This window comes from Aquarana catesbeiana, linkage group LG01 (genome assembly GCF_042186555.1).
Source record: "Aquarana catesbeiana isolate 2022-GZ linkage group LG01, ASM4218655v1, whole genome shotgun sequence".
Lineage (NCBI taxonomy): Eukaryota > Metazoa > Chordata > Amphibia > Anura > Ranidae > Aquarana > Aquarana catesbeiana.
Genome location: NC_133324.1, coordinates 173,883,709 through 173,896,651, shown reverse-complemented (window position 1 = coordinate 173,896,651; position 12,943 = coordinate 173,883,709). Strand labels below are relative to the sequence as shown.

At 48.1% G+C, this 12,943-nt stretch overlaps 1 protein-coding gene across 1 annotated transcript in view; it reads left to right on the top strand.

The window, feature by feature from the left end:
* Positions 1 to 7,464: 7,464 nt before the first annotated feature.
* ST8SIA4 (ST8 alpha-N-acetyl-neuraminide alpha-2,8-sialyltransferase 4) overlaps positions 7,465 to 12,943 on the top strand; it is a 228,111-nt gene continuing 222,632 nt past the window's right edge. Inside the window, exon 1 of the mRNA XM_073624567.1 lies at positions 7,465 to 7,777. Coding sequence (XP_073480668.1) covers positions 7,665 to 7,777 — 113 coding nt within the window. The 5' untranslated portion in view covers positions 7,465 to 7,664. The remainder of the gene's footprint in view (positions 7,778 to 12,943) is intronic.

Genomic DNA, 12,943 nt, shown 5'->3' with positions numbered 1-12,943 from the left:
AGCCGTAAATGCAGTCTGAGCTGCACATGCACGGCTCAGATCACATTCCCACTGACAGGCAGGGGGAATATTTATAACAGAAGAGATCTCTAGGGTCTCTTCTGTTATAAAAAAAAACCCTATTTGTCAGCGGATTTTGACATGCTTGAGTTTACTACCACTTTAAATCAGCCCCAATCCAAACAATTCAGACCTCAGATAAGTCTGGGCTCTGATGAGGCTGCACTGATGGGCTCTGATGAGGCTGCACTGATGGGCATTGATGGGCACTGATGAGACAGCAGTGATGAGGCTGCACTAATGGGTACTGATGAGGCTGGACTGATGGGCACTGATAAAGGCTGCACTGATGGGCACTGATAAAGGTTGCACTCATGGGCTCTGATGAGGCTGCACTGATGGGCACTAATGAGGATGCACTCATGGGAATTGATAAGCGGCAATGATAGCTGGCTGCACTAGCTCTGTGTTGTCCAGGGAGTAGCGGGCACCCCACGCTGCCCTTCTACTTCCCTAGAGCCCCGCATCTCCCCTAACCCACTCTTCACAATCCCACCCCTCCCCTCCTTTAACCCGCCTACACAGAGCCGCCTCTCCCCACCCCCAGGCCTCATACATACACGAGGCACAGTGACACCTGTCTGCCGGCCACCCAACTTTAGCAGGATTGTGGTCTGTTCCGCAATACCTGTTCAGTGACTCCCATTGCATCCAGCTCCCCCCCACACACTACGCCACTGGGGCTGACAAATGCCCAGGTGCCAGGATGCAATTTCTAGTCTTCATGGCAAATTGTGCCTGGGATTTGTCAAGCCCTGCTTCTGATCAACCGCAATTCATACGCTTCAGTTTAACCCAAATTCATACACTTCAGATCAACCCCAATCCATACACTTCAGATCAACCCCAATCCATACACTTCAGATCAACCTCAATCCATACACTTCAGATCAACCCTAATCCATGCATTTCAGATCAGCCTCAATCCATACACTTCAGATCAACCCTATCCTAATCCATGAACTTCAGATCAGCCTCAATGCATACACTTCAGATCAACCCCAATCCATACACTTCAGATCAACCCTAATCCATGCACTTCAGATCAGCCTCAATCCATACACTTCAGATCAACCCTATCCTAATCCATGAACTTCAGATCAGCCTCAATGCATACACTTCAGATCAACCCTAATCCATGCACTTCAGATCAACCCCAATCCATACACTTCAGATCAACCCTAATCCATGCACTTCAGATCAACCCCAATCCATACACTTCAGATCAACCCTAATCCATGCACTTCAGATCAGCCTCAATCCATACACTTCAGATCAACCCTAATCCATGCACTTCAGATCAACCCCAATCCATACACTTCAGATCAACCCTAATCCATGCACTTCAGATCAACCCCAATCCATACACTTCAGATCAACCCTAATCCATGCACTTCAGATCAGCCTCAATCCATACACTTCAGATCAACCCTAATCCATGCACTTCAGATCAGCCTCAATCCATACACTTCAGATCAACCCTAATCCATGAACTTCAGATCAGCCTCAATCCATACTTTTCAGATCAACCTCAATCCATACACTTCAGATCAACCCTAATCCATGCACCTCAGATCAACCCCAATCCATACACTTCAGATCAACCGCAATTCATACGCTTCAGTTTAACCCAAATTCATACACTTCAGATCAACCCCAATCCATACACTTCAGATCAACCCCAATTCATACACTTCAGATCAACCTCAATCCATACACTTCAGATCAACCCTAATCCATGCACTTCAGATCAGCCTCAATGCATACACTTCAGATCAACCCAGGGCCGGATTTACCACAAGGCCACCGAGGCCAGGCCTCGGGGCGGCAGTGGTGCAGGGGCGGCGCCGCTCCTGCGGTGACTTCGCGGCCGCCCCCCCCCCCCCCTTCAGGCTGCCCGTTGAGTCGATTAAGGGCACCGGTGCCCTTAGAAATGATGGCCGCGAGCCGCACACTACTGCGCATGCGCCATTCCGAAGCCGGCCGGGCTCGGGAAAGCTCGTAAGTGCTCGGCTGGGCGGCGCATGCGCAGTAGCGTGATTACGCTGCCCGGCGCCATTTTTGAAAATATCGAGGAGTAATGTCAGCGGTGCGGAAGCGGGGGAGAGAGATGACATCTCTCATTGCCCGCACCGCTGTTCCACCCTCCTCCATCTGGTGGCAGCCAGGCAGCGTGACAAGTGACATCTCCATAGTGTGGCAAGTGACATCTCCATAGTGTGGCAGCGTGGCAAGTGACATCTCCATCTGGTGGCAGTGTGGCAAGTGACATCTCCATCTGGTGGCAGTGTGGCAAGTGACATCTCCATCTGGTGGCAGCGTGGCAAGTGACATCTCCATCTGGTGGCAGGCAGCGTGGCAAGTGACATCTCCATCTGGTGGCAGGCAGCGTGGCTAGTGACATCTCAATCTGGTGGCAGGCAGCGTGGCAAGTGATATCTCCATCTGGTGGCAGGCAGCGTGGCTAGTGACATCTCAATCTGGTGGCAGGCAGCGTGGCTAGTGACATCTCCATCTGGTGGCAGGCAGCGTGGCTAGTGACATCTCCATCTGGTGGCAGGCAGCGTGGCAAGTGACAACTCCATCTGGTGGCAGGCAGCGTGGCTAGTAACATCTCCATCTGGTGGCAGGCAGCGTGGCAAGTGACATCTCCATCTGGTGGCAGGCAGCGTGGCTAGTGACATCTCAATCTGGTGGCAGGCAGCGTGGCTAGTGACATCCCCATCTGGTGGCAGCATGGCAAGTGACATCTCCATCTGGTGGCAGGCAGCGTGGCTAGTGACATCTCAATCTGGTGGCAGGCAGCGTGGCTAGTGACATCCCCATCTGGTGGCAGCGTGGCAAGTGACATCCCCATCTGGTGGCAGCATGGCAAGTGACATCCCCATCTGGTGGCAGCGTGGCAAGTGACATCCCCATCTGGTGGCAGCGTGGCAAGTGACATCCCTATCTGGTGGCAGGCATAGTGGCAAGTGACACGCTCAGGGCTCCCAATGGTTCTGCATTATGGTGAGTTGAACTATTTCATTTTACATTACAATGTAATGATAGAAATAATGTGTTTCATTCATCCCGACACCATAACAACCATGGTGCCGGGGATGATTGAAGCACTAACACCAACCATTGCCCTGAAAAATTGCAAAAAATCCTTACCCTTCGCGCGCTTACCTTGAAGTATTTTTAGTCTGTACAATTAAAGTCAGTTATTTTCAGTGTTCTCGTGTGTGGAGATATGTTTTTAACTGATCTATTGTAGCAGTCATCGATAAAGGACAAGAATGGTGGTGTGTGTTTGGGGGGGGGGGCATTGAAGGACCCGGCCTTGGGGCGGCAAAGGGAGTAAATCCGGGCCTGGATCAACCCTAATCCATGAACTTCAGATCAGCCTCAATCCATACTTTTCAGATCAACCCCAATCCATACACTTCAGATCAACCCTAATCCATGCACTTCAGATCAACCCTAATCCATGCACCTCAGATCAACCCCAATCAATACAATTCAGATCAACCCTAATCCACGCACTTCAGATCAACCCCAATCCATACACTTCAGATCAACCCTAATCCATGCACTTCAGATCAGCCTCAATCCATACAGTTCAGATCAACCTCAATCCATACACTTCAGATCAACCCTAATCCATATACTTCAGATAAACCTCAATCCATACAGTTCAGGACAACCCCAATCCATAAATTTCAGTGCAGCCCCGTCTATACAATTCAGACCTCCAGTCAGATCCAATCAATACACGTAAGACCTCAAATCAGCCCCATCCATCCATCTCAGATCAGCCCCAATGACTTCAGATTGCTTCATTTCCATACACTTCAAACCAGCCCCAATTCATACATGTCAGTCCTCAGGTCAGCACCAAATCCTCTCGGTATAAGAGCACACGGTATTGCTATAGACATGTGGGTGGGAGCTAAAAGTGAAAGGAGCCACCCTAATGCCTAATACACAGGGTAAGTTTTTCTCGTTCATCCCACAAGAAGGTTCAGTACTAACAATTTGATGTTAGTACAGCGATCTCCCTGCTGAGCTATTGTGTTCTGACAGAGGGACTGCCACCCCACCAGAACACATCGGTCAGCGTCTGCAGCTAACATTGTATAATCAGTTACAGCAAACAATGTTTTCCCTTTTGGCATAAAGGCTTTACATTAATAAATAAAGGATGATGATCATTGTAGGCAGTGGCGTTGCTATTGGGTTGCGGCCGGAACCAGGTGACACCCGCCAGATAGGGTTGCCACCTGTCCGGGACTCACCTGGACAGTCCGGGTTTTGAATCATGTGTTCGGATTTTAGGCAGGCTGAAACCCGGACACATTATTCAGACTGGACTGTGGCTCCCCAAGTAACCAAGAAAGTCACACACAAATCTGTTGCTGCTTGGGAGCTGTCTGGGGGGGCTGTCTGGCGGCTGTCTGGGAGGCAGGGCGATGATGTCAACAAGAGCAATTTGGCCACACCCACTATTCGCTGTGGCACGCTATGCGCACTGCAATACTACTCTCCTTGGGGCACCCAAAGGTGTCCCAGGCCACTAAAATGTTCGGGTTTGGCTTGAAGGAAAGGTGGCAACCCTACCGCCAGAGGGGTGACACCGGGGCCGCCGCTACACACTGCACTATATTGCTTGCAGCAGATCGGTGCGAGCAGGGCACACAGCTGTGTGGGGGAGGTTGATTGTAACACTTCCCCTTCAGGGTAAACTGTCACTCGGGGATCTCCAACTCCAATATCTCCCGAGGCAGCCGGAGTTGATGGGGGGAGTTCGGGGTGTGGCTGCCTCCTCCACTCCTCCCACAGACTTCTTCACTCCGGCTGATCCCACAACTGAAGATGGAGACGAACGCACAGCAGCCCCACCCGGATGTCTTCATCTCCAGGCATGAGGCATGCTGTAAGTTACTGCATACTGTTACTACATAGGGTCCTAACCTGCCCTATACCACCCCAACCTGCCCTTTACCACCCTGTACTACTCTAACCTGTCCTATACCACCCCAACCTGCCCTTTACCACCCTGTACTACTCTAACCTGCCCTATACCACCCCAACCTGCCCTTTACCAACCTGTACTACTCTAATCTGCCCTATACCACCCAACCTGTTCTTTACCACCCTGTACTACTCTAACCTGCCCTATACCACCCTAACCTGCCACTATACCACCCTAAACTACCCAACCTGCCCTATACCACCCTAACCTGCCTTATACAACCCTAACCTGCCCTATACCACCCCAACCTGCCCTTTACCAACCTGTACTACTCTAACCTGCCCTATACCACCCCAATCTGCCCTTTACCACCCTGTACTACTCTACCCTGCCCTATACCACCCTAACCTGCCACTATACCACCCTAAACTACCCAACCTGCCCTGAACCACCCTAACCTGCCTTATACAACCCTAACCTGCCCTATACCACCCCAACCTGCCCTTTACCAACCTGTACTACTCTAATCTGCCCTATACCACCCCAACCTGCTCTTTACCACCCTGTACTACTCTAACCTGCCCTATACCACCCTAACCTGCCACTATACCACCCTAAACTACCCAACCTGCCCTATACCACCCTAACCTGCCTTATACAACCCTAACCTGCCCTATACCACCCCAACCTGCCCTTTACCACCCTGTACTACTCTAACCTGCCCTATACCACCACAACCTGCCCTTTACCACCCTGTGCTACTCTAACCTGCCCTATACCACCCCAACCTGCCCTTTACCAACCTGTACTACTCTAACCTGCCCTATACCACCCCAATCTGCCCTTTACCACCCTGTACTACTCTACCCTGCCCTATACCACCCTAACCTGCCACTATACCACCCTAAACTACCCAACCTGCCCTATACCACCCTAACCTGCCTTATACAGCGCTAACCTGCCCTATACCACCCCAACCTGCCCTTTACCACCCTGTACTACTCTAACCTGCCCTATACCACCCCAACCTGCCCTTTACCACCCTGTACTACTCTAACCTGTCCTATACCACCCCAACCTGCCCTTTACCAACCTGTACTACTCTAACCTGCCCTATACCACCCCAACCTGCCCTTTACCACCCTGTACTACTCTAACCTGACCTATACCACCCTAACCTGCCACTATACCACCCTAAACTACCCAACCTGCCCTATATCACCGTAACCTGCCTTATACAACCCTAACCTGCCCTATACCACCCCAACCTGCCCTTTACCACCCTGTACTACTCTAACCTGCCCTATACCACCCCAACCTGCCCTTTACCAACCTGTACTACTCTAACCTGCCCTATACCACCCCAATCTGCCCTTTACCACCCTGTACTACTCTAACCTGCCCTATACCACCCTAACCTGCCACTATACCACCCTAAACTACCCAACCTGCCCTATACCACCCTAACCTGCCTTATACAACCCTAACCTGCCCTATACCACCCTAACCTGCCCTTTACCACCCTGTACTACTCTAACCTGTCCTATACCACCCCAACCTGCCCTTTACCAACCTGTACTACCCTAACCTGCCCTATACCCCCCTAACCTGCCACTATACCACCCTAAACTACCCAACCTGCCCTATACCACCCTAACCTGCCTTATACAACCCTAACCTGCCCTATACCACCCCAACCTGCCCTATACCACCCCAACCTGCCACTATACCACCATATACTACCCTAACCTGCCTTATACCACTCTAACCTGCCTTCCAATACCACCCTATACTACCCTAACCTGCCAGTGCCACTATACCACCCTAGCCTGCCACTATACCACTCTATACTACCCTAGCCTGCCACTGTAACACCCTATACTACCCTAACCTGCCACTATACCACCCTATACTATCATTTACAGGGGCCGGTTGGGGTGCTGTCTGCAGGAAGGGGGGGGGGGTGCCACTATGTTGAACTTCACCAGGTGACACCAACCCTAGTGACACCACTGATTGTAAGCACCCCTGTCAGTGGTAAATGGTTTGTCTCAACTCTGTAACTGATACATCTGGAAGAGAGCTTGTTCTTTTGAAAAAAACAACAGACTTACTAGCAGGCTCATCAGATGAAAATAGAAAATCTAATCATCTATGAATTGGTAAACTACAATATAATAAATGTTTGCATTGTGGGTTTATATCAGGTTAGAAGATGAAGGTGTGCGACATGTTAATAAAGGAGCTGTTTTTTCCATAGCACGTGTTTGTAGTTGAGTAATGTCTAGTGCTGAATGGTGGAGGAGACACCGGCACCGATCTCCGCCCGATCCTCTCCCAGGTACCGCACATTCCTCCCCGGCTGTCAAATCTCCGGGGTGACGTCACATGTGGGCGGACCCCAGTGCCATCCCGACAGAATGGGCGGAGCTGAGAGCTGTGGAGGGGAGGGCTTGTCTCAGTGAACGAGGGAACCTGCTGCTGGTTGTAGCAGAGCTGTGATCGGAGGAGCGATCTCCCTGCAAGGATCATTAGATGAGCCCTCCTCTGCCATCCTCTGCCACCCTCTGCCATCCTCGGCATTTCTCTGTGTGCGATCTTCTAATACACATACATCGGATTGGGGATCTCAGTGTTTGGAGAAGACATGCGTTCAATAAGAAAGAGGTGGACGATCTGCACGATCAGCATCCTTCTGATCTTCTATAAAACCAAAGAGATCGCAAGGACTGATGAGCACCAGGACCCACAGCTCAATGGGTAAATGTCACCCACCTACCTGGCTGGGATCTGGGGGGGGAGGGGGGAGGTCTGTGTGTAGGGATCGGAGGGATCAGGTATCCCATTATACAGAGGAGATCCCCACCATCCACTGCACAAAGGATCCCACTCTACACAGGGGGGGTAGAGATTGTGTTTGCTTTGTGATGTTGTGTCAGCTGTCTGCTAAGGATTTCCTCTGTAGGTTTGGCAATCTTCTTACCCTGAGCAGAACTTGTCATTGTGCTGGCTGGCTGCAGAGTTCTCCTGACACTGTTCAGCCCTTCAAGACCTGACATTGTCATTTGGGCTGATCATGTGTCACTGGATGTCCTCCCCATCTGCTCATCAGTCTTTCTATTTACAGATGTGCAACTTTACTTTCCTCTCTGCTCAACTTTCATCTTAAAAGGGGAAGTTTAAAAGCTACAAAGGTTCCTCCAACTTGATTGGTTGCACAGTTAAAGCGCTCTGGCAAGTCACTATTAGTAGCACTTCTTAATGGGTTAAAGGTATCGGCTGTGTGTATTAGTCGTAAAGTTATTTAAGGACAAATTAGTAACTTTTGTAAAATTGATTCATCCGCAACAAGTAAGCAGTAGTAGCCAGTCAAACATAATCTTTCCTAGATTATTAGTTATCAGGGCGATGAAAAGTGATTTCTGATCGGTTTCTATGACTTACAAATTGCTGTTACACTATTAAAATGAGAAACATAAAAGAGTGATAGCAGAAAAAAAGCAAGTGGTCCATCAAGCCCACCCCAGTTTTTTTTTTATATTATTTTTGTTTTGTATATTATTAAATTATAGAAATATAGGAAGAGTGACGTCTGGAAAATGATCAAGTGATTCATTGATCCTGCCTCATATTTTATATTTTTATATTATTAAATTCTAGAAACATAGCAGAGCGAAAGCAGAAAAAAATGAAGTGGTCCATCAAGTCCACCCCATTTTTTTATAATATTATTTTTTATATTACTAAATTATAGAAACATAGAAGAGTGATGGCAGAAAAAAAGACTAAGTGGTCCATCAAGCCCACCCCCATTTTTTTATATTATTATTTCTTATATTACTTAATTTTTGAAACAGTAGAGTGATGGCAGAAAAAAGACCAAGTAGTTTATTGATCTTGCCCCATTTTTTAAATATTGTTATTATTGTTTTTATATTATTGAATTATAGAAACATCGAGGATTGTTGGAAGAAAATAATGAGGTGGTTCCTGGACCCTGCCCATTTTTTTATAGTATTATTTTATTTTTTTTATATTCTTATATAGAAACATTTAAGGGTGGTGTTAGAAATAAAGACCAAGTGGTCCATTGAGATTGGCCCATTTTAAAGAAAAATATATACATTTTTTACAAATATGTACATTTTTTTTCTTGTTTTGATGTTAGCATTTTTTTTATAGGTTTATTATTGATCAGATTGTTATTATTTTCTATATATATTTTTGTTTACTTTTTTTGCCTGAATAGATCTATGTGTTTGTCCCAAGCATGTTTCAATCCCCTTACTGTTGACTGGCTCACTACCTTTGCTGGAAGTCTGTTCCAAGCATCATAAGCTGGTTATTGTCATGAGCCGGTTAATAAATTATTGGGTGTTTGAGCTTTCCTAGTTCTTGCAGACATCAGGGAAATATTGTTGATCTGTACTAAGATTGTACTGCTTTTATTGGATAGTGCCAAAATTTTTCGGTGGATTAGTGAATTGCCATTTTTTCATTATTATGTTGGCCAGTTTGTTAGGTCTTGGCTAGCACTATATGCAGTTGACAGATACAGAGGTGAATCTCCTGCAATAAAATAAGTACATTAGCTAAGTGCTGTAATTTTCTTTTGAACTTCAATGTAATATTGGTGTGAAGTGCAAACATAAGGTTGACCTTACAAAGAACAAAAAAAAAATTCTCAAATCAGTACACGGGTCTGTGAGTTTCCGGGAGAGAAAAAAATAAAATAAAGCGCAATTTGCCACGCAAAGGCACTCAGAGAAAAGAAGTAAAATATAGATGAGTATAAAAGAAGGTCAGAGGAGTCAAGAGGGTAAGAAACAAGGAGCTGGCACAGTAATGACAGGCACTTAGTGAATGGTTTAAAGCCAGACAAGAGAAATGCAGAAGCACAAAGAAGAGGGATCCGAACATGTAGCCACAGACAAAGAAACATGCATAGGGAATGAGAGAAACAAAGACATGGAAAGACAAAGAATCAGGCTATAAGGTGCCAACATGAAAAAAGCTAGCAATCCTTGGACATCTGGGCCCCCTGCCATGACAAAAAAAAAAAAAAAATCAGGTGTAGAATGGGTCCGTAGAATGGAGCAGGCGAGGGTGTCCAGAAACAGATTGGAACGAAAAGTCAACCCCTGATAATGACAGGAACACGCACGCACGTGAGGATGTAAGCACAGACTCATTGTGATCAATACTACGTGAAAGGGAGAGCAGAATAGGTGTGAGACACGACAATCAATGCAATACTGAGCCGTCACTCATACAGTTCTACATTTATTGGCCATTTTTTATATGAGGACAGATGAGTGGTCTGGTATAGAGAACAAGCCGTGACAGTGACATTATCGGTGCCCAGTATTAACATGTACTTGTCTGTCACCGGCACAAAGAGGAGGCTGGAATATCAGGGCTGAGCCATATTCCTGAGCATGTCGCTGATCAATTATTAAGGAACCTCATGAAACTGCCTGATAGGAGAGCTGCCCATTGAATCCAATAATATTTTCAGTTTAGCTTAGAAAATGAAGGGAGAATATAATTGCTTGTTTTGATGCTTATGTAGTAATGACTGTCTGCGCTCCACATGTTAAGGATAATCCTTAGGGCAGGGCTGATCAAATCACAGGAGCCAGGTAACCAATGTTCAATAAAGCTGAACTCTAGAAACTTCAAAATTCTCCCTTGCAGTTGGGCTGTGCTTGCATGCACCGCTAGGGTTAACTGCTTTTTGGGTCTAGGGGGCATGAAAAAAGTAGATCTGCTTACCGGATACCCTGCTCTAGAACCTGTCCTTCTCCCCCATGCTGCAGCTGTCTAAAGTTCTGATGTCATCAAGACCAAAACAGGATCCTTAGCCTTTCATTGCACTTGAGGACATTAAGGAACAGTCCACTACTGGAGCATGAGGGGGCGCTATATGAAGGGGAGTGGAGGATTAAGTAAGTAAAAGGGCTTTTTGCAGTTCCCCTGACCAAACCAGCAGTTAACCCTTGCAGTGTGAACTCCCCATTACAAGGGAGATTTTTAGGGTTTCTATGAGTTGGCATTTAAATATTACAGATTGCTGTGTAACTTTTAACGTTTTCTCCAGTTGGCAATGATGCTGTTACCAAAAAAAATTAAAAAATCCTGCTGGCTCCTGGATTGGACAGACTGGCCCCTATCCCATGGATTGGACATACTGGCTCTTGTGCCCTGGATTGGACAGACTGGCTCCTGTGCCCTGGATTGGACAGATTGGCTCCTGTCCCCTGGATTGGACAGACTGGCTCCTATCCTCTGGATTGGACAGGTTGGCTCCTATCTCCTGGATTGGACAGACTGGCTCCTATCCCCTGGATTAGACAGACTGGCTCCTATCCCCTGGATTGGACAGACTGGCACCTGTCCCCTGGATTGGACAGACTGGCTCCTGTCCCCTGAATTGGACAGACTGGCTCCTGTCCCCTGGATTGGACAGACTGGCTCCTGTCCCCTGGATTGGACAGACTCTTGTCCCCTGGAATTGGACAGACTGGCTCCTGTCCCCTGGATTGGACAGACTGGCTCCTGTCCACTGAATTGGACAGACTGGCTCCTGTCCACTGAATTGGACAGACTGGCTCCTGTCCCCTGGATTGGACAGACTGGCTCCTGTCCCCTGGATGGGACAGACTGGCTCCTATCCCCTGGATTGGGCAGATTGGTTTATCTCCCCTGAATTAGACTGGCTCCTATCCCCTGGATTAGACAGACTGTCTCCTATCCCCTGGATTGGACAGACTGGCTCCTATCCCCTGGATTGGACAGACTGGCTCCTATACCTGGATTGGACAGATTGGCTGCTGTCTCCTGTATTGGACAGATTGGCTGCTATCTCCTGGATTGGACAGACTGGCTGCTATCTCCTGGATTGGACAGACTGGCTGCTATCTCCTGGATTGGACAGACTGGCTGCTATCTCCTGGATTGGACAGACTGGCTGCTATCTCCTGGATTGGACAGACTGGCTGCTATCTCCTGGATTGGACAGACTGGCTGCTATCTCCTGGATTGGACAGACTGGCTGCTATCTCCTGGATTGGACAGACTGGCTGCTATCTCCTGGATTGGACAGACTGGCTGCTATCTCCTGGATTGGACAGATTGGCTGCTATCCCCTGGATTTGACAGGCTGGCTCCCATCCCCTGGATTGGACAGAATGGCTCCTATCTCATGGATTGGACAGACTCACTCCTATCCCCTGGATTGGACAGACTGGCTGCTATCTCCTGGATTGGACAGACTAGCTCTTATCTCCTGGATTGGACAGATTGGTTCCTATCTCATTGATTGGACAGACTGTCTCCTATCCCCTGGATTGGACCGACTGTCTTTCATCTCCTGGATTGGACCGACTGTCTTTCATCTCCTGGATTGGACAGACTGGCTCCCATCTCCTGGATTGGACAGACTGGCTCCCATCCCCTGGATTGGACAGACTGGCTTCCATCCCCTGGATTGGATAGACTGGCTCCCATCCCCTGGATTGAACAGACTGGCTTCCATCCTCTGGATTGGACAGACTGTCTCCCTTCCCCTTGATTGGACAGACTGTCTCCTATCCCCTGGATTGGACAGACTGTCCCCTATCCCCTGGATTGGACAGACTGACTCCTATCCTCTGGAATGGACAGACTGGCTGCTATCTCCTGGATTGGACAGACTGGTTCCTGTTCCCTGGTTTGGACAGACTGGTTCCTGCTCCCTGGTTTGGACAGACTGGTTCCTGTTCCCTGGTTTGGACAGACTGGTTCCTGCTCCCTGGTTTGGACAGAATGGTTCCTGTCCCCTGGTTTGAACAGACTGGTTTCTGTTCCCTCGTTTGAACAGACTGGTTCCTGTTCCCTCGTTTGAACAGACTGGTTCCTGTTCCCTCGTTTGAACAGACTGGTTCC